Below are 22,629 nucleotides of genomic sequence, written 5' to 3' on the forward strand. Positions count from 1 at the left end.
CCCTTGTTGCTGATACAGGGCATCGTATCCTTTTATTTGCTGGTTCAGAAAATGTGCATATGTGTATATTATTGTAAACATTGTATCGAGCTAGATTTATAAATCTCCATAGACAATATGATTATTTGTTAGTTGAAGAAAATGTGAATAAGTATATGTCATTATTGTAAATATCATAATGAGATGTGTTATAAATCTCTAGTAAACGGTATGTTTGTCATGTTTTAGTAGTGGTCATTGTAAATACTACAACAATATGTGTTATAAAGCTCCATAAGCAGTATATTTTGGTTTTCAGTGGATTTTCTAGTTGTAAGTGTCATTGAACATCGAGGACGGTGTTCCCCCAAGGGGGAGGGTTCTATAACAGCCTTGGTTAAAAATCCATGTAAAATAAAATATATAGACCAAGGTCATGGCACACATATTCCAAGATGAATGCTGGAAAAAAAATCCTATTGGGTGTTCATTTGGGTTATTATGGCTAAAGGAAAATGATAAAGGCTTTGGAAAGGAAAATGGAAAAGGATTTGGAAAGGAAAAGTGGCATTAATTGGAATTTTATTTATGAAAATAATGGAAATTAGGAGAAAAGGAAGGTGAAGAGTCACAGGTTGCATGTGAGAAGGAAAAAGAAGGGAAAATAGGTAAAATGAAGAAAATAGAGGCCTCATTAATAAAAAGGCTTATGAGGATTAGTTGGTAAGCTTTTGTCAGCTCGGGGTTTTGGTCAGTTTAGTTTTGGAGTTCTCTCTCTATTCTCTCTCTCTCACACTCTTGGATACTTAGAGTTTTCTTGGAGCACTTAAACACTGGATCAAGAAAGGAAAAGAAGGAAAAGAGGAAGCAAAGATCAAGTAAGAAAGAGCAGGATCAAGAAACTATAGTGGGTTTACTTGTAGGTATCAATTTACATGTGTCATTTCCTTGCTAGATTTGGCATGAAGTTATGCATGTGTGTTCTTGGTTTTCTTGCTATCATGGGCATGGGTGTTTCCAGACGTGACAATGTTCTTCAGCCTTTCCTTGCCATTTCCAGATAGCCATGGTGAGATGGGGTTCTCATGTTTTGGTTGAGTTGGATTTCCAAATGGATTCGAAGCTGAATGAGGTGGACCTTTGAATGAAAGAACAAATGGCCTAGTGATCCCTGAACCATACTATGGATTGCGGTAAAACCATTGGCCTAATGACCCCTGAACCAAACTATGGGTTGCGGTAAATCTAGGTATTGTGTTCCTCATTGGGCCTAGGAATCCTCGATCAGTGAATGGAGGGATATACGGTAAATCCTAGAGGTGGTTTCCCTTGATCAGGCCTAGGAATCCTTACTAGTGAATGGCGGGATATACGGTAAATCTTGGAGGGTGGCGTCCCAATTATGGCCTAGTGATCCCTGGATTAGACTCTAGACTGTGATAAAGCCTAGAGACCAGGAGATAGGCAAATTCCTCTTGATGTAGGTGGAGAAATCTGGTGGCATCCATGTTGTTTATGGCCTAGTGATTTGGTTAGGGTTGCAGTAAAGCCTGATTCTATTAATGAGGGCGAGGTGGTTTAACCTCGGGAAGCCCTGGTTGGTTCTTTTGGTTTGGGTCCCACATTCATGCCTGGAATATGACACAGGGGTGATTGGTTGAAGCGAGACTTGGCTAAGCCAATCTACTGTTGGGTGGAATGTGGTAGTCCCATACTGGGTTGGCTTTTGCATTCATTAATAAGAGTTCCTTTCCTTGGTATTTTATGAGAAAATGTACTGGTTCATATGTGGCACTTATGGTTGTTGTATCCTCATTATTTCTGTTGTTTATATGTTAGTTATGAATATGTTTCATGACAGTGAAAATGTATGTTTCTCATCATGTTTTGATTTGTAAATGATTGAGCAATGGATCTATGACCTAATAGATGATAATGCAACTAATGTGATAAGGCATCAATTCTTCTTAGTGTTTCTCAGATAAGTATAAGACCCTTATGCTCAGATCTATTGTTCAAGTCTTTGTTCAAGAATTTGTATTAGCATCATTGTCTCTATGTTTCTTTTCATTTATGTAAATTCCATGAAGTTCTGGGCAGTGACTGGGTCCTAGCCTTAGAATTTAGCCTTAAATATAACAGTCGTTCGCATAACACTAGCATAAAAAGGCTACAGTCACACTCAGGCAGGTTCATGGGACTGACTAGGACCCTCAATCTCTTGGAGGGCTTGGCAAGGGAGTGACCGAGGCTCTAGGTCCTTGAACTGCTGAGTTTCCTGAGGGGTTGGTCACATGGAAAGGTGGGGTAGCTCTTGGAGGTTCTGTAGGATGTGTGAATGGTCAGTTTGGTTGCGTTTTGTTGGTTCCACTTCCTTAAGGTCAATTGGGAGGTTGAATCGGATCATAATAGTCTCTCATCACATGTTTACCTCGGTTGGTCGGTTACTTGGGTAGATGTGGGAGGAGGGTGTTACAAATAAAATTACTCAATGTAAGAATGAGGTAATCCAATTTGTTGAATTGTTAAGATAATGTCACCAACACTATAATCTTTATAGGACATGTGAAAGCATTCCTATCATTATGTATGGAAACAAGGTTCATGTAAAGAATAGGCAAGTGAAATACAAACAAGTTATTTTTAGGTGATAAGAACCTTCAATACTATGAGAACTATACTAATGGTGTAATGGTATATAAAGCCTAAGCTATTAGAAACTAAATAAGCAATTGCATATTCATATCCCATAATATATGTGAGAACTTGTATTGAATTTTTAATGGAGCTTTGTAGTTAGTAGTTGTGCATATGTTACCATAGATAACAATAAACCTTCGGTAAGCATATTACCAATCTTATAACCATTAGAATAATAGAATTCATTGTACAAAACATACATTACACTAAAAAAACATAAGCATTGCTTTTATTTAAAGAAAAAAATATATCAATATTACTAGAAAAAGGAAAATTATAATGTATATATGCAAGCTATAAATGTTTCATTTAAGGATCATTCACTTAATAATTATTGAAAGAAACTTATTTAACAATATCAAGATACGTATTTAATATATGGTTAAAGAATTTTAAAAATTATTGAATGACCATTGCAATTCATAGATTTATAATTGCAATTTTTTAATTTTGAATTAATATTTTTTTAGCATACAAAATAGTTCTCTCAAAAAATATATCAATATTACAGATAAAAATGGAAAATTATAATGTATATATGCAAGCTATAAATCCTTGATTTAAGGATCATTCACTTAATAATTATGGAAAGAAACTTATTTAGCAATATCAAGAAACGTATTTAATATATGGTTAAAGAGTTTTAAAAATGATTGAATAGGCATTGTAATTCATAGATTTATAATTACAGCTTTTTATTTTTGAATTAATAATTTTTTTAGCATACAAAAGAGTGCTCTCTCAATTATATAATTTTAATAATTTATATTCATAATTTTAATATTTAAAAAAAAATTATGGACGAGAATTATTCAAACAAAAAACAAATCCTAACATGTTTAAATCACTATCTTTAAATTTGATACACAAATTTTATTTTATTATTAAATAATTTAATTAAAAGAAGAGGAAAGAAGGAATGAAGAGAAAACAACATAGTTAAACCGATATTAACTATATTTGAATGTGGTGGATGAATTTTTGCAGCCCTTAATATTGTTATTTTAATTCATTATTAAATGATTATGTCCCTGTTTGATCTGAATTATGTAGGGGTTGACGGACAGGCAACATGAATTCAAGTAAAATATCTGGAAATGTTACAGAAATTAAAAACATAGGCACAAGCTATGTCTGAGGATACCCAAGATGTCTTTCATGTTTTGTCAAGCGTCCGCCATGTCTCGCTTCTCTGCTTCTGTTTTACTCATCGTCATCATGGTTTCGCTTTGGCCTTTTGAAATGATTGCAGGAGTCACAGACTCCGGGGATGGTAAGCCTAACACTTATATTTATTTCTGTTACATTAGGCAAGTCATGTGCATGCTTATTAAATAAATAACGATTCCTTTTCATGTGTTCAGCGAACATGATACTGTTGATACAAAGGCAATTGCAAAATACCCCGTCGACATGGAAAAGGGGAGATCCTTGTGGTTCAGAATGGGTTGGCGTTTCTTGCTTTGGCTCCAGAATAACTTCATTGCAAGTCTTTTTGCACCCTGCTTTAATAATATAAGAACAACTCATCTTCCAATTGAAAAACCAACCTAGCTTAATATCATCTCATCTTCTAAACGAAATGCCAGTTTTATAGAAAATTTTGAAACTTCTATGTGATTGAATCTTTCCATGGTGAAAATTTTACAGGCTTTTGTCTTCAACAAATGTGACAGGACAGTTGCCCTATGAAATTGGGCTCCTTTCAGCCCTGCAAATTCTGTAAGTCAACTAAAGCCATCTAATATGCATCTTGATGTTTGCAAAGTAGAGGAGGCCATAGAGAGCCATTTATCTGAATTTTGCAGACACATATCATATCTTACCTAGGTCTAGGTTTAATCAGATTTTAGATATTTATTGAGCAATAGTCTAAACATACTATTTTTTGCCTTCAAAATCATTGGCAATATTTTGATAAAATCAGGTAGGGATTTTTGTAAATCCAGGTTACAGTTATCAAACTTCAATATTTTGGGTGCTCCAGAGCTTTTTGATGGTGCAGAATCCATTTCCACCATCAAAAACATGATTCAAACACTGCTACTGTAAGATTTCTTGATTTTTTTTTTTGCCCTGATTCCGGCCACTTTTGGCCCTCAGGGCAATTCTTCCAACTACTTCATTGATTGATCCTCCACCACTTGCCCTTTTGTACAGTACCTGGATTTACTTGGTGGCTTTGTCTGACAATTTTGCCCGGACTGCTATTTCTCTCCATAATCTAAGTTTTTTTTAGAAACATCTTAAAATAGAAATGTTTGAATGTTTTTTTAATGTGGAAATAGATTTAGCACCATCAAAAATCTAAAGCATCAAAAATACTGAAACTTCATCAATGTAACCAAAATTTACACAAAAATCAGTCAAAATTGATCAAAATAATACCAAAATCTTCATTATTTCCCAAAGAAATATCACCTCCTTACATTACTCAGGGGCTAGCTTCTATAGTCCAACTAAAAATTACTAGCTATGATCCTCTTGCCATTTATAATAATAATAGCGAATTACTGTTGAATTGACAAGAAAAACCTTTATTGCAGGGATTTGTCCTACAATCCAGGCTTGACAGGACCGCTTCCGAGTAGTTTGGGAAATTTACAACAGCTTAACACGTTGTAAGCATTTTGAACCTTGTGATTAGCGCGTGATTAAAACATTGGTATTTCTTCATATATTGTTGACAACAGGTTAATTTCTAGTTTGTCTTAGGATTTTGACAGGCTGTAGTTTTAATGGGCGCATTCCAACCGAGCTGGGCAAACTGCAAAATCTCCTTACTCTGTAAGAAAATAAACCATTGTTTATGTTAGGCTTCATTTAAACGTTTGGGAGAAAAATGTTAAATTTTGATTTTTGTTATTTAAAATGAGTTATCGATTGTATATATAGTTTCAGTATTTTAAAATTTTTTGGACATGAAAATATAGAGAATTTACCAGTTGAATCTGTAATTCCATTAAATTTCTTAAAAAAAAAAAAACACAACAACAACAACTTCCTATGACATTCTGAATCGTCATTGATTTTGTAGGGACGTTAATTCGAATGGTTTGTCGGGAAGTATTCCTCCTTCTTTGGGAAATCTTACGAAACTCTACTGGTTCGACTTTGGCAATAATTCCATTGGCGGAGAACTTCCGGTCGAGCTGAAGGGGCTTGTTAATTGCGGTCACTTGTAAGGATTATTATATCTTTTTTGTGCAGGAATATGCATTTTGTAGCTTTGATGCGTCTAGAAACTTACCTGGTTATGTCGTTGGTTGTTGAAGCCACTTTAATAAAAACCAATTGAAGGGATCGATTCCACCAGAGATTTTCCACGAAAATATGAAGCTTGTGCATGTGTAAGTATCCATGATTGATTAAATTCAATTCGCAGAAATTGTTTCCATCAAATTAGGCGCAGTTGATCAGTATGGCGACCCTATTACCATGTGCAGGTTGTTCGATGACAATTTATTTACCGGAGAGATCCCCTCTACTCTTGGAAACGTCTCAAAGTTGGAGATTGTGTGAGTCTCTGATATGATCTCCCCGTAGTTCATTAACTTCTAAATTATCTATCGGAAGTCTCCAAGATTCTTTATGTGACCATCCAAAAAATTTCAATGGTCGACAGGAGGCTTGATCGAAACTCTTTTGAAGGTCAAACACCAGTCAGCATCCGACAATTGAGACAACTTTATTCATTGTAAGATCAATGCTGCATTACAAAAATTTTATTCATCGCTATTCTTTTTTACAGCTTGGATTCTGTTCTATTGGATAGGATTTAGTTAAGTTTTAAGATTTATTTAATATTTAAGATGGATTTAGTTAAGTTTTAAGATTCAGTTAAGGTTTAAGACATATCTAGGATTTTATTCTCAGCCTAGTTTTATAAGTTATTAAGTCTGCTATAGCCAAGAGATTATAAATCATTATAAAATATCAAAAATATATTTTTTCAGGAATGTTATATCGCAGTAAAAGAAAACTTTGCACTGATTTTGTGTATTTTGTCAGGAACTTATCAAATAATCAACTCATAGGTTCCATACCTGACCTATCGGGGATGAGCAAGCTTCAATTTCTGTAAGTAGAAAGTTTCAGATTAAGGTTTAGACCAGTTACTAATTTTTTGTCCATCAACATAGATCCATTTTAAATATATATCTAACTTGAATTCAGAGGGATCTAATTTTTTTTATTTGTAAATTTTTTAAATATTATAGTTATTTTATTTTTAGATTTTTTAAAATTTTATTTCAACTTTGATGATGAATATCACTTGACGACTTGTAAGGTAATTAAATTCTAATAATATTTTGGGTCCTTGGCACTTGTTTCCAGTGACCTAAGTCACAATCCATTCGAGCTATCCGTTGTTCCTACCTGGTTATCTGAATTAGAATCATTGAACACTGTGTAAGTTCAAGTGATCTGATGTTTGATGTGTGATTTTAAAACTTCGAATTATAAAAATATGACCATGATGGTCATGTTTTGTTTTCTTTCATATTAATTGGTTTTTCTATACCCTTTGCCTTGTTCCATAGTATGATGGAGAACAGTTCCTTAAATGGACAGCTTCCTTCAGGGGTTTTTAGCTTGCCTCAACTTGAGACAGTGTGAGTGTATTCAGTACTTTCTCTACTTTGTCGTCCACATTACAATGTCGAAATCTCAGACTTGAACTGTTAGTAATCCTATTTTTTTTAATGACATAGGATACTCTCCCATAATTCTATAGACGGGTCTCTGAAAATCGACGACACTTCCAGCCAGCAGATGAAATTGATGGACTTTCAGTACAATAACATCACAGGCTTTCTGTCGGGATCAAGCTATAGCAATACTTTGTTGTAAGGATTTTCTTGATAAACATGTAAACTGATTCATTTAGTCGTCTTGTACTGTACTATGGGGTGGCTAGCAATTTTCCTTTTGTTACTAAAATTTAAATTGAAAATTTTTGAACATTCAAAGTAGATGCTGTATGTTCCTTGGGGAAGAAAAACTTACATATTTGAATTAAACTTTAAACTTTCTTGGAATTTAGTGCAGGGGAAAATAACTTCTTTAGGTGTTACTATTACTCAGAATTATTTTTAAAAAGTTAAATCGAATAAGTATTAGTCATGTATCTGTGACCTAAGATCAGCATGGCTATTCTCAAGGGTTTACTTCAAGCAACTGAATCAAGCCAGTCACCCAATTCTGAGGGGTTTTCAGTCTTTATAATCATGTACAATCCATTCATAATCCATTCATGGAGCAGTAGCTATTTTGTGGTTTATTGAATCAAACAATTCACTGAGTTCTTAAGGGTTTTGTCTTTATAATGATGTTGAATTAAGTAATTCATCAACCGGCCATTCATATTTGATTGTTTTATTTTGTGGTTAATTGAATTAAGCAATTTAGAGTCCTTGGGGGTTTTGTTATTTTGTGGTTAATTGAGTTAAGCAATTGACAGAGTTCTTAGGGGTTTTGAGTCTTTATAATCATGTAAGCTTTGAGCAATTGAATCGAACAATTCATATTTGAGTGTCTTATTCTGTGGTTTTCTTCTCTGTCCGTCTATCAATCTAACCACAAGGTTGGTTTTTTTGCGATGCAGACTTAAAGGCAACCCAGTTTGTAATTTTCCAACATTCGATGGTAAGCTATGCCAACCTGAAGCAGCTGAACAGACCCCCTACGAAACTGATATGAAACAGTGTGGAAACCATGTCACATGCCCTCAAGATTTCCTGAAAGTCGATCCTCGGAGTTGTGAATGTGCAGCGGCCTATGTGGGTGTCATGGTGTTCAAAGCTCCAAGTTTTTCAGTTTCGACGAATACAAGCAAATTCCCTGAACTGGAGAATTCTCTTTGCACCAACTTAAACTTGACAAAGGGATCGGTATACAGCCGCTACGAGTTGTTTGATTCCAACGGGTACCTGAATATACAAGTCCGGCTTTTCCCATCGCCTGGGAGGAAGTATTTTGAGCGATTACAGCTCGTAAAGATTCTGTACGCTTTGAGCAATCATGACTACGTACCTCCAATGGGATTTGGACCTTACTATTTCATATCAATAGAGCTTTACAATTTTTTGGAGGGTGAGAAACTGAACTTTACTCTGATTCCTGGTTTCCGACTCATCCTGCTATTCTTTATAAGATTCCCTGGTTGCTTTATTGCAGAGGGATCGAAGAATTTCAGTCAAGGGGCAATAATTGGAATAGCAATTGGTGCAACGCTGTCAATCTTTGTCATTATTGCTGTTGGGGTTTATGCGTTATTGCAAAGAAAGAAAGCAGCGAAGGCGGTTGAATTATCGAACCCATTCGGTATGATATGAGATCCTCTTCTTTAAAGTATCTGCTTTTAGCTTTGCCATATGAATTTCGTGTTAGAAAAGGAAACTGATTTATGTTGGGTTTTCATCAGCTTCTTGGGGGAAAGGAAGCCGAAGAGACAGTGGAAATGCTCCCAAACTGAAAGGCGCTCGATTTTTTTCGTTTCAAGAACTGAAAATGGCTACCAATAATTTCTCCAATGATAACGAGATTGGTTCAGGAGGCTACGGCAAGGTACGGAAGTTCTAGTCGTTTATTTACCCTCAAACGGTGTATGTCAAACTTAGCTAAAACGCCCCATTTTCCGGCGGTTTTTTCAGAATTGTCAATGAATATTCAGTTATCCAATTTGCTTAAAATTCGAATCCACGATTATATCAAGCAATTTTTCAAATTTCCGCAATTGATAACTGCACAGCAGGTGTTTTAACTTATTTTAATCTGTTTAAATGACAATTCGAACAGTGTATATTTTAGTATCTGCGATTTTATGAATAACCGGATTCTGACCAAGTGGCGGCGATTTTATTTGCCCTTGAATCACGCCCTTACAAAGCACAGCTCAACGTGTACTGTATAGCACGATATCTGATCTTAATCTCAGATATTTAAACCTCCCGACTTGCATAAATCCACCGCTATGGGAAACAGGGGATTGTGGCTCCTAGGATTTGAGTACAAGACGAATTTAGGAGTGTTTTCAAAAGAAAAAAACAATTTCTTTCCTTGATTAAAACGAAAGATAAAGAGAAAAAACTTTTCCTTTGATTCAAACGAAACATGGTTACATTTGTTAGTTTATGTAGACATCTCTTAACCTCAATTGTCCTTAAAAAAAAAAAAAAAACTGTAAAAGAGACCGAGTCATAGATAGCGCAAAGGGAGCAGCTTTTTGAAAAAAGAGTCGTCTACGGCAGTGGAGGTGGAGGTGGAGGAATTGCTCTGACGGTCAAAAGTCGCTGGAATTTGGGAAATTTTTTTTCAAAAAATCATGCAGTAACAGTTTTTGAATCATGTTTTTGATGATGGAAAAGGATTCAGCACCATCAAAAACCTCTAGAGCACCCAAAATATTGAAGATTAACAGCTATAACTAAGATTTTGAAAAATTCCTGCCATATTTTATCAAAATATCACTGGAATTTCCATGATTTTCAGAATAACAAAATAACCAGTCAAAAGGGTCAAAGCCTCATGAGTCCTCTAGAGTAGCATGAACTAGATCAATTTGAATCCAACAAAGAGTAAAATCTTATCCAAAACAAAACAAAATGACTCCTTGCACTAAAGTCAGAAATCTGCATGAAGTAGTTAGCAAGACTTAACCAAAAGGGCATGTACTAAGAAAACAAAACAAGATCATCCTTAGAAGAAGAATGCCTCACGCTGATAGAACTATTGATCTGTTTTCTTTATTTATCTTGCAGCTATGATCTGGTTCTTCAACTTGTCCTGACGAAGAACCACACTTGAATTATGATGTGATTTTTGTTGAAAACTCTTCTAAAAAAAAAAAAAAAAAAATCTTGTTGATAATAATTACTTAATATTAATTCATTATTATTATTATTTTAAGATAGGCAGGACTACATCTTCATTATGTCCAATATATCACCTGAATCGATGACTTCACATTAAAGAGTGTCTTCACAATCCTCATCTATTATTCATAAATATTAATAATTTAATTAAATAATAATACTAACAACTAAAATTATTAATAATAAAGAATGAATATTATAAACCCTATAATAAACATGGTTGACCGTGGTTGATTTTCATATTGAGACAATCATTCTCACAATGTGATGTTGGACCAAGGGATTGATAAACCCAAGGGATCAATTCTAAAACCCCAAGGTATTACAAACCTAAGAGATTATTATTATAAACTCATAGTATATAAACCCTAAGGTAAATATTATAAACCCAAGGGATTAATATTAAAAACGTAAGGGTTATAAACCTAAGGGAATAATATTAAACCGAAGGGATAAATATTATAAACCCAAGGTATATAAAGTTTAAACCCTAAGATAAATATTGTAAAATCTAAAATAAACAGGGTTGACCACGAATGAATTTCATATTGACACAATCTTTTTCACAATGCGACATTGGACCATGGTTGACCATGATTGATTTTCATATTGAGAAAAACCTATAATAAAACCAGGGTATATAAACCCTAAGATAAATATTATAAACCCTAAAATAAACATGGTTGACCACGGTTGACCACAAATGATTTTCATATTGACATAATCCTTGTCACAATCCAACGTTGGACTATGGTTGACCATGATTTATTTTCATATTGAGACAACCTTTGGCATAGTGTGACATTGGAAAATGGTTGGCCATGGTTGATTTTCATATTAAGACAATATTTGTCATAGTGTGACTATAAACCCTATATTAAACATGGTTGAGCATAGTTTATTCATCATATTGAGACAATCTTTCTCACAATGCGATGTTGGACATTGGACCAAGGGATTGATAGCATAAATCCAAGGGATTAATTCTAAAACCCCAAGGTATTATAAACCCAAGGGAATAATATTAAACCCAATGGATTAATATTATAAACCCAAGTTATATAAACCCTAAGATAAATGTTATAAACCCAAAAGATTAATATTAAAAACCCAAGGGATAAATATTAAACCCAAGTGATAAATATTATAAACCCGAGGGATAAATATTATAAACCCGAGGTATATAAAACCTAAGATAAATATTGTAAACCCTCAAATAAACATGGTTAACCAAAAATGACTTTCATATTTACACAATATTTGTCACAATGTGACGTTGGACAATGGTTGACCATGATTTAACATGGTTGATTTTCATATTGGCACAATGTTTGTTACAATGCGACGTTGGACCATGGATGACCATGGTTGTCATAATGTGACGTTGGACCAAGAGACAATCTTCGTCACAATGTGACCATGGTTGACCATGATTGATTGTAATGTTGAGACAATATTTGTTGCAATGCGATGGTGGACCTTAGTTGATCATGGTTGATTTTCATATTGAGACAATCTTTGTCACATTGCAACATTGGGCCATGGTTAACCAGGATTGATTTTCATAATTAGAAAAACTTATTATAAACCCAAGATATATAAACCATAAGATAAATATTATAAACCCTAAAATAAACATAGTTAACCATGGTTGACCACAGATGATTTTCATATGACACAATATTTGTCACAATGCGACATTGGAAAATGGTTAGCCATGGTTAACCATGATTGATTTTCATATTGAGACAATATTTGTCACAATGCGACCATAAACCCTATAATAAACATGGTTGACCATTGTTGTTTTTCATATTGAGACAATCTTTTTCACAATGCGACGCTGGACCATGGTTGTCACAATATGACATTGGACCAAGTGATTGATAAGCCTAAGGGATATGAACACTTCGATTGATAAACCCAAGGGATTGATAGTATAAACCCAAGGGATTAATTATAAAACCCCAAGGTATTATAAACACAAGGGAATAATATTAAAGCTAGGGGATTATTATTATAAACCCAAGGTATATAAACTCTAAGATCAATATTTTTTTTCTAAGTAAGCTTAAATCTATTAATGTAACATATGGTACAAAGAGTTCTAGGCATCAGAGTGCCACCATACAGTCAACAAGATATCAAAAATTGAGCCACCCACAAGGGGAAACAGGCCCGGGAAGCATTTGAGAGCTGTCTCGCAAGAGGAAACCAGCCTTGACTTAACAACAGTGAGCCAAAAATCTGAGCCGCCCACTAGGGGAAACTAACTCGTACACAGATTTAGGATGAATTTAACTGCAAAGATAAGTTTAGACAAGCTAAGATACATAGGAGACTAAACCAGTAAAATGCTCAAAAGACTAGACATGATGGCGAGAAAAAAAGCAGTAGTGTTAGAGTCCATAGTCACCCGAGGGTGATTCCTCTTCAATTCTGCACCACCATCCTTCCTTGTCATCAGGAGCTGGATCTAGAACCCTTTGAGGAGCGGCATCCACCGCTTCATGCTCGCCTGCAGGTGTCCTGGTGGCCTGGATTGGGCCAGAGCTACTTTCACCTGCCAAGCGAGAGGGACCTTTGTCTACGGGCAGAGAAACAGGTGGTACAGAAGGAGAGGCCTGCAAGCTAATAGGGGGCGCAGAAGACGGGGGAGCAGGAATCACCTCGGGTATCTCTTTGAAAGAAACAGTAACCGTCGCAATGACCAAGGGGCGGGAGGAGTTGCAATGGTAATGGAAGACAACGGTGGAAGGATTCCGAATAGAGGCGACGAAAGCAGGCCGAGGTTCAAAGGCATGGTGAGAGGCGAAGGTATCATTCCGCGAGGAGGGAGGAAGGCGACGAGCTTGACCACTGCCACGAAGACGACGGGGAGAATTTTCACTTGGATTGCGAGAGGAGGATGAGTGAGAGGAAGGGGAAGGGGAGCGACAATTCCTGGAGCCTCCCCTACGGCATCTCAGACGATGCCTCAACCTTGGCATTGCAACACATAAATCGAGAGAGAAGGCATAATTGACAAAGGGTCCCAGTGGAGGAAGGTGGGGGCAAAATCCAAACAAAGTATGGAGGTGCCGAGCACAGAACGGGCTGTGCGAGTAATGGTAACCAGGGATAAAACTAATGCAGGAGGCCAGTGGGCAGCGCCTTCCAAAAATGGTGCGAAGGCTGTGCACTTCAGCTTCCGGTCAATAGAAAGAACCTACAGGCAAGAGCTGCCTCGACATGGAGACTGGCAGATTACCACAATTCCAAATCAAAGCATCTGAATTCTCAACTGAGGACGGGGACGAAGGGGTCAGAGGCTTCGTATTGAAGCTCTTGGTGTCTCGGCCTCCCCACCGGCATAAATGCCGTGTAGGGTGACGACCCATCAAATTTATTGTTCCGGATGTGAGTAAATTCCTTCCGCAGGCAAACCAGTGGGCTTGCCACGCGCCCGCCTGCTAGATCATAACCCTCATAACGTCATTGACCACCCGCATCTGGGGTGAAGTTGTCCTGATACACCAGCTGAGTTCATTCCTGAAGGCGTTAGCTATCATTGAGACTGGAGAGGGGCCCTACAGAGAGGGTCTGGGCGTTTGTTACCCCTTTGTTAGCCAGTAGATCTGCCACTTTGTTGCCAGACCTTCTAGTGTGCTTGAGGTAGATAACTCTATGCTCTTGCAACCAGTCAGCTATGAGTTCCAATCTTGCTATGAGTCTCCAACTGTTCGCTACTCTAGAGGGAGGGGAGCCTAAGAGGATCTTACTGATCATGTTGATGAGGATTTGGGAGTCGCCCTCAATCTCGATGGGGAAAAAATTATAGAGCTCGGCTAGCTGCATACCTTGCCATAGACCTTCAAGTTCCGCAGAGTTATTGGTATCCCATCCCATAGAGCCATAGTAAACAAGCATAGGGTCCCCTTTATGGTTGCAAAAAATTCCCCAAAACCCGCCTCCCCAGGATTGCCTTTGGAGGCTCTGTCAAAGTTAAGCTTTATGACACCAACTGAGGGGGGGGGACCCATTTATCACTAGAATTTTCCTTCGGGACTCATCGACCAATCGACTCAGGACTCAGATTGAGCTTGAGCTGCCAATTGTTCCAAACTTGTTGCTCTAGGGGCAGAGTGGAGAAGTCTTCCTGTTGCCATTTTTGTAGCGCTAAGGTTTCCTGGAGATTACTGGAGTAATTGAACCAGAGGATTTACAGAGGAGTGACTGGTTCTTGAAGATCCATCTATTCCTCTCCTTCCATATATGCCATAAGGTGAGACCTGGAGTGTGCCTCCAGAGAGAGTTGAGCAGATTACATCGGTAGGGTGCAGTTGGCCAGTTACGAATGATAGTATTTAAGTCCTCATACTGTCAGCCATCCTTTCTGCACTTAGAGCTGACACTTTCCCAAAAGAAGGCAGCTAGAGGGCAAGTCAACATAAGATGTTGAAAGGTCTCCTCTTGATTATTATAGTTGGGGCATCTGGAAGGCCTCGTGAAGCCTCTCTTCCTTAAATTGTCCCATGTGAGGATTTTCTTGTGACAGAGCAGCCACAAGAACGAGGAAACCTTGGGCCAAAGCTGCGATGACCACAACTCTTTCCAGATGGGGTCAAGGGGGTCGAGAGTCTGGGTCATCAGGGCATAGGCTTCCTGAGTGGTGAACTTGCCTTTGGGAGAGTGTCCCCAGCGAAGGACATCCTACTTGTCCGTGTATCTGATTTTCCTGCTGATTAGTTCTGCTTCCAGCGCTGGATGAGCCTTAACTTGCTGGTTGTTCAAACATCTTGCAGCCATTTTCCAGCGCCTGTACCCCTGAGCATAGTTTTCCTCCCAGAATTGGTGAACCGTGGCTTCCAGAGGAGTGATAAAATCAAGCTGGAGGGGCGTTTGATGGTTGAGAGGAGCTTGGGTTGCTGTTGCCACAAGTCTGTCCAGAACTAAGCTGTGCAACCATTGTAGACCTCCAAGAAACTATGTTCCTGAATAAGAAGACGGTGTTGTTTAGCAGCGTTCCAGATCAGTGAGCCTGCTTCCGCAATAGACAGTCGAATGAGCTCTGAATGGGGTCTATGGTTGGCATATTTGGCATTCCAGAGTCTTACCCATGGGGAGGAGGGGGAGGATAGCCATTGCCACCAGATCTTAGCCCCCATGATAGCGTTGCTGTGCTGAGGGTTGCGGAGGCCCAGACCCCCCGCTAACTTTGGCTTGCAGATCGTATTCCACTTGACCAAGGCCCATTTTCTGTTCTGTCCGGATGCTCCCCACAGGAAGTTGTGCTTAAGAGATCTGATCTGCTTGAGGACCCACTTCGGGGTTGCAAGGACCGAGAAGAGATAGAGGGGCATGGATTGAAGGACAGACTTGACCAAAATAAGTCTACTAGGAAGGTTGAGGGGGCGAAAAGTCCAGGAGGATATTTTAGCTTCGATTTTATCCAAGAGAGTTCTCCAAGAAGAGTGCTTGAGAGCCGAGACAATCAAGGGGGCTCCAAGGTACTTGGCAAGTAACTTGGCAATGGAGAATCCGAGGATTCTAGCAATGCATTGTTGAATGAGAAGAGCAGTGTTAAAGAAGAAGATTTGCGACTTGGAGGCATTGACAGTCATTCCTAAAGCTTCGGAAAACAAATCAAGCAAGCTCTTGAAGGCAGAGGCTTCTTGGGCGGAAGGATGACCAGACAACATAGTGTCATCCACGAATTGCTAGTGGGTGTCAGCTGGGGTCTCATCAATGGAGATGCCACAGAGCTGATACGAATTAAGGGCATGATTGATGGTACAACCTAGCCCCTCCGCCATGAGCACAAAGAGAAAGGGGGATAGGGGATTGCCTTGGCGAATGCCATGAGAGGGGGAAGGGATGAGAAGGGATACCATTGACTAGGATGGAGAAAAAGGAAGAGGAGATCAGGCTCATGACCCATCTTATCCAAGGAGGGCTAAAACCAAAAGTTGCTAACATCTTTTGAATGAAATTCCAATTAAGTTTGTCAAAAGCTTTTGATAAATCAATCTTAAGGAGCATACCTGGCCTTTTGTTCTACTTCAGTGAATGAATAATCTCATGAGTGAGAATGATGCCATCAAGGATTTTTCGCCCGTCTACATAACCAGTTTGCTTAGGAGAGATGAGCAAAGGAAGCAACGACTTTAACCTGTTGGCAATTACTTTGGAGATGATCTTGTAGATGACATTGCAGAGGGAAATGGGGCGAAATTTGTCAGGCGTGGCTGCTTGGTCCTCCTTGGGGATCAGGGTTATGAAAGTAGCATTAATAGATGGGAGAAGCCAATGCATGGATCTGGACTCCTCCACTAACTGCCAGATCTCATCTTTGATCAAATCCCAGAAATGATGGAAGAAGTTGGAAGTGAAGCCATCAGGTCCTGGAGCTTTACCTTCCTTGTTTTGGAGGACAACCTGTTCAACTTCCAAAAGAGTGACAGGGCGAAGAAGAAGTTGATTGTGCTCCTCCGTGATTAGCTTTGGTATGTGTTGCAGGATTTTGTTAATTGTTGGTCGCCTGTCAAACTAGTCTTCCTGCACCACCGATTTGAGATGAGAGACCAATTCAGCTTCTATGGCCTGATGTTGCTCCAGTCTTTCTCCTGTTGGGCTAAGGAGAAAGTTAATATTGTTACACATCCTACGTTGAATGGTGGAAAAATTTAGTATTCCGTTCCCCTTCCTTTAACCATCTGATCCGAGATTTTTGTTTCCAAAGAATTTCTTCTTGCTGCTTTCTTTCCTCCAACTGTTTGAGGAGACTTTGCTCTTTTAGGTCAGATGCTTCATTGTGGCCTTCTTTGATGGTGCGAAGCTGTAGCTCCGCCATTTCTTGTTCCAGGAGCTTTTGCTGTTGGAAAATGTTGTCATTTCCAGTCTTTAATGCGGGCTTTGAGATCTTTGAGGTGCTACTGAAAATGGAACATCTTGGAACTTGGAGGAGGAATGAAAGCCCGCCAAGCAGAGTGAACCATTTCCTTGAAGCTTGGGTGGGAGAGCCAGAAAGCCTCAAATCGGAAGGGTCTTTTGATGCAGTCCCCTGGTCTGGACCATTGCAGAGAGATAGGCCAGTGGTCTGACCCTGAAAAAGGCAAGATTGTGGCTTGCAAATCACCTCCAATATGTATAGCATTGTCAGAAAGGATAAATCTATCCAGTTTGGATGCTATCTGTCGTGTGCGCACTCTCTTGTTATTCTAGGTGTGATTTCCATTGGCAAAGGGAAGATCGATCAACTAGTTCCGCTGGATGAAGTCTTTAAAATGGGTGTTGTCTGCCTCTAGTTTTTCTCTGCCACCTTTTTTTTCGTCCAGGCTGGTTATCATGGTAAAATTTCCCCCCAGGATCCAGAGGGGGTGAGATCTAGTAGAATTGAGTTGTTCTACCGTGTTTAATAGAGCGATTTTCCTTGCAGCCTCCTGAGGGAAATATGCATTAGATAGATGCCCATGCAGATTGGTCCCATGGATGTGGAAAGAGGCATGAATTAGATTATCAGTAGCCCGGGCATCATTTATTGAAAAAGCTTTCGGATCCCAAGCGATGGATAGACTACCTGAGGCTCCGGAGGCATCTATCGCGATGGAGTGACACCCTGGCCAGGATTTTGAAAGAATGGGGCCAAGGGTTTGACTTGTACATTTAGTTTCCTGTAGGAAAAATACTTGAGGTATTTCCATATGTATCAGATTTTTGATCATACAGACTTTTGAGGGGCTGTTTAGACCCCTTATATTCCACGAGATGAGTTTCATTGAGAACTTCCTTCACGGAGCTGGAAAAACTTGGTAAGTTTAGGATACCTACCAGATTCTACAAGGATCTCCCACAGGAGGATAGTCCTCTGTAGATCAGATTTCCTCCCTCTCTTCTTTGAGTCTTTAAAGAGTTTCTTCCCATCCCATGGGCTTCCCTGTTGGATGCCTAGGGATTTTTGATGTTGCTGCACGCGGGGAAGAGCCGCAGTTAGGTTCTCGATCTGCTTCTTCGAGATCTGGTCAAAATCCTTTTTTTTGCATGCTTGCTCTAGAGTGAAGATGTCTAGGTCTCCTATATCGACCTTTTCATTTTCATCTTCCATGGGAGTGATCTGGCTCTCATTAGCCCCAGCAGTGTCAACCTCCATGTTGCAAAGATGACTAGAGCTAGATTCAGGCGTCGAGTTAAGCAGGGGCTTTGGGATGGCTTCCAAGAGGGGGGTATCAGAAATAGGGTGGTTAGGATTTCAAAACTATTGCTGGTAGAGGGTGGAATCGGGGCTTGAGAGGGGGGTTTGGGGTTCAGAGGAGGGGATTTCGTGGTGTGGTAGCGCCAGTTCTGGACTTTAGTGAAGCCTTTAGCATCAGGGTAGAGGCAGGATACGAGGGTTTACAAGGAGGCACATTCAGAGGACAATCACAGAATAAATGGCCATGGGTATGGCATTTCCTGCATCTAAAAGGCACATGTTCATAATCTATGGTTTGGACCCATTCATAATCATCATGATATAGACTTACTGAGTCAGGGAGAGCTTGTGCGAGGTGCATGAAGATGCAGATACGAGAATAGGAGGTGTACCGCCTGAGCTTTGTTTCCTCTGCAATTTTAATGAATTCGCTAAGACCATTGCCAATATCCTTTAGGGATTCCTCATCCCAATATTCTAGCAGCAGGGATTAAAGTCGAATTTAGACAGGCGTCCAGCTAAAGTCCTCTTTATCCGAGTTGAATCTTTCGATCCAATCCTGGAGATAGAGACCTGAGGAGTTGAAAAAGTAGGGGCCCTCATCCATGACTCGATTCTTGTCTTCGAGGTAGTTAACAATGGCAGTGAAGAATCCTTTGGGTCCAAGTTGCAATGTTACCTACCCTTTTGGCTTCCATTTGGCCCTAATCCATCCATGTAGGGCCTTTTCAGTTGGCAAGAACCCGACGAATTTTCCAATCAGCGCGTGGTGTCTCATGTACTAGATCTGGGCATTGATCCTATGGCTCGGTAGCTCGATTTTGGGACGTTCCGTTGCTATTGGTTTGCAGGTAGCAGAGGTGGCTTTGGGTACCTCTGTGGTACCTTGCGCTTCCGTCGTTTTGTCCTCTTGACTGTCTGGCTTATCGCCCGGTGGAATCTTCTGCGTATTGTTATCCTGTGGTTTTTGGCCTGTTGCAGAGCCCTATGCATTGCCTTGAGTAGGTTGGTTTGTGTCGGCTGACATCTTTTGGGTCATATCAGCATTGACGTTGGGGGAGGCATTGAGAGCCTCCCCCTGAGACGCTGCCATTGAGAGGGATCAACAGGTGTAATGGCCCGAATGAGGACTGGGTCAGAGATCGTTGGTAGAAAAATTTGCAGTGTGTGGTGCCGTAGCAGGGAGGCTAGAAACCCTAGCCCAAAAGTTGTAGAGTGATCTGTTCGAATAATATCACTAGGGTCTCAAAGATAAAACTAACCCTAAGATCAATATTATATACCCAAGGGATTAATATTAAAAGCCTAATGGATTATAAACCCAAGGGAATAATATTAAACCCAAGGGATAATTATTATAAACCCTAAGATAAATATTTTAAACCCTAAAATAAGTATGGTTAACCATGGTTGACCATGAATGATTTTCATATTAACACAATCTTTGTCACAATGTGATGTTGGAAAATGGTTAGCCATGGTTGACCATGGTTGACATTCACATTGAGGTCCAATATTTGTCAAAATGCGACAGATGGGCTCCAGTATTGTAGCAATAATGCTACAACTCCTGAAGCTTCCTTCTTTAATTTTATCAACCCGGTAGTTCGTAACAAACTTGGAAGCGACGGTGCTGTATGCACAAGTACTAGCTCTTATCACAGCTGTCACTTGGTCAGCTGGCACAAGTCTGCTAGGGGCTCAAGCAAACTTCTATGAGCTCTTCGAAGAAGCTTTTGAACTGATGGGCGAAAGCTAATATCAAAAGAAGCTAATCTATTTGCAAAAAGGAACTGAAAGCCAACAAGAAATGCAAACCCTAGTAAACCCTAATTCTACCAGCTAGTCTTACTGATGCAGAGATGGGGATGAAAACTACTGAAAGCGATGCCATTTCTTCTATGAAGGTGAAATGCAGGTGTTTAGACTACCTCTATCTGAAGAAAACACTTTTTGTATTTTTGTTCCAATTATTAGAATTATCATGCATGTGCTTTTAACTAGCTTTTTACTGTGCAGAGGTGGATCAAGGAGGCGGAAGGTTTGAAAAAGGTTGGGAAAGTTCAGAGAGGGTCTAAGGGGTCCCTAACACCCTTCCAGAGAGTCTCACAAAGTTTGGCTCCCAGGAAACCGTGTTTATGAGCTTCTACAGGAAGTCTGCAGGGGTTCTACACGATATTTCAGAACTTCTATAGCATGTTCAGTAATTCCTACAGGATGTTCTATAATCGGATTTTTGGGTGATGGGTGAGTGGAGGAGGCTGCATGGGTGGATAGGGAGGTAGGAGAGGGGCTTGTAATGACTTAGGGACAGAGAGATGAGATGATGAGGGGGTGTGCTAAGATGGTTTGTCTAAAGGAGGGTAGAGGGAATGGAAGGCCGAGAAGGTAGGATAACGTGGGTAGTAGAGTAGCTGAAAGAAAAGAGGTCTAGTTGGGAGATGAGTAGTTGACCTGAGCAAGGCTTAGAAGGACGAGAGAGTGAGGGGAGTGGTGCTGCACAGTGCAAACTGAATCAAATCTTCCACGTCCTGCATATAATCAAAACATTCCTAACTGTTTAATGGAACCAATGAACATCAACGTTATTCTTAAGGAAAACCATGTATAGTATTGAAGCAAGGAAATATTCCCAGAGGTCTGAATGCATGGACAACTTCTACAAGAAAAAATATTGCACCACAAATTGCATGTACTCGTAAACCAATGTTTTTGGTGGGTAGCACTGTCTGCAATTCCAAACCCTAGAAAGAGGTGAAAATGAGTGTGCAAGCAACCCTTTTCTGGAACTTTTATCAACTCCAATCTCTTCAATTTATTCTAAACAGCTAAATCAACTCTATCTTCTACCAATGACCTACTTAACCACACCAAGAAATCTAACTGTACAAACTGTGTTTCAAATGCATGTAAATAAAAACCATAATGTTGAAAGAAAGGATAACAATACAGAAGAAGGAGGCCTTAGTCTCTCAGGTTGGGCCCAACCCCGAGAGCTATGGCTTCTTTAAAAGCTCAGAACTGAGATCAAATCCAACTGCTTTCCATTAAAAAAATAATAATCATAAGTCAAATAGCATGCCAACAATGGCTACAAAAGAGCAAAACTAAGCTAGCAGCTCGTAGTGCAGGATGTGCAACAATGTTTCAAAAGTCCTTTTCGAAGGCTAAAGCCCTATCATTTATACATCTCGAGGCCCCAAGCTGGCCTCCTAAATCAGTGGGGCTTGGCTGACCAAACTAAGAGTGAACTGCTGCTTCCTCAAAATCCGTTTGGCTGTCTTTAAATCCAGCTATGGTGGCTGCTAGAGCTTGGAGTTGGGGGTGAAGATCCCGAGGAAGGTCATTTAGTGCTGTGGTCAACCCTCCTACGAATCCTCAACCCCATCTTGGTTGTCTTTTGTCCTTATCTGCTCAGTTTTGTTCCAATCATATGTCAAAAACCTGAAATGAACACGTGTTAGCCACCTAAGAATAGTGACTTCCCTTATTCGTACAAATGACATAAACATACTAAAAAATGATGCATAAGTTATGAAAAATGAAGGATTGAGCAAAGGTAGTTAGGCCAAATGAGCCCAAAATGTTACCAAATTTGGGGCTCATCATCACCCCCCAGCTAAAATGATTGCTCATCCCTAAGAAACTAATCAAGCTCTTCATCCTTCATTGCTTTCACCGCCACCCTCACATCCCAGGCTTCTGAAGTGGTCTCTTCCTCACTGGCATGGAACCCAACCTTCCTTTCCACCTCCTCCCACTGCTTTTTCTCTTCTTTTTCTGTGCTGCCTTCCATCAATCCTAACAGCAGAGGTGGGCTTAGCTTGAGGCCAATCCAATTGGCTTGGATGTTCTGTATGGATTTCTTGTAAAGGGGCACCCATGCTAGAGCTTCCCTCATTC

At 39.4% G+C, this 22,629-nt stretch overlaps 1 protein-coding gene across 2 annotated transcripts in view; it reads left to right on the forward strand.

The window, feature by feature from the left end:
* The first annotated feature begins 3,671 nt into the window (after nt 1–3,671).
* Nucleotides 3,672–22,629, forward strand: part of LOC149185025 (leucine-rich repeat receptor protein kinase HPCA1-like) — a 164,397-nt gene continuing 145,439 nt past the window's right edge. The window contains exons 1-16 of one of the 2 annotated variants that reach the window (XM_089419035.1): nt 3,674–3,952; nt 4,044–4,164; nt 4,330–4,401; nt 5,226–5,300; nt 5,395–5,466; nt 5,717–5,860; nt 5,955–6,029; nt 6,126–6,197; nt 6,305–6,376; nt 6,691–6,759; nt 7,018–7,092; nt 7,224–7,295; nt 7,395–7,529; nt 8,288–8,775; nt 8,860–9,006; nt 9,107–9,249. In XM_089419035.1, coding sequence (XP_089275161.1) covers nt 3,829–3,952; nt 4,044–4,164; nt 4,330–4,401; nt 5,226–5,300; nt 5,395–5,466; nt 5,717–5,860; nt 5,955–6,029; nt 6,126–6,197; nt 6,305–6,376; nt 6,691–6,759; nt 7,018–7,092; nt 7,224–7,295; nt 7,395–7,529; nt 8,288–8,775; nt 8,860–9,006; nt 9,107–9,249 — 1,956 coding nt within the window. In that variant the 5' untranslated portion in view covers nt 3,674–3,828. Of the gene's footprint in view, nt 3,953–4,043; nt 4,165–4,329; nt 4,402–5,225; nt 5,301–5,394; nt 5,467–5,716; nt 5,861–5,954; nt 6,030–6,125; nt 6,198–6,304; nt 6,377–6,690; nt 6,760–7,017; nt 7,093–7,223; nt 7,296–7,394; nt 7,530–8,287; nt 8,776–8,859; nt 9,007–9,106; nt 9,250–22,629 lie in introns of both variants that reach the window. The other variant, XM_089419036.1, reaches the window with a different exon arrangement.

The sequence above is a fragment of the Pinus tabuliformis genome, chromosome 3_2 (genome assembly GCF_031772625.1).
Source record: "Pinus tabuliformis cultivar Carrire ecotype Pingquan chromosome 3_2, CPIR1, whole genome shotgun sequence".
NCBI lineage: Eukaryota > Viridiplantae > Streptophyta > Pinopsida > Pinales > Pinaceae > Pinus > Pinus tabuliformis.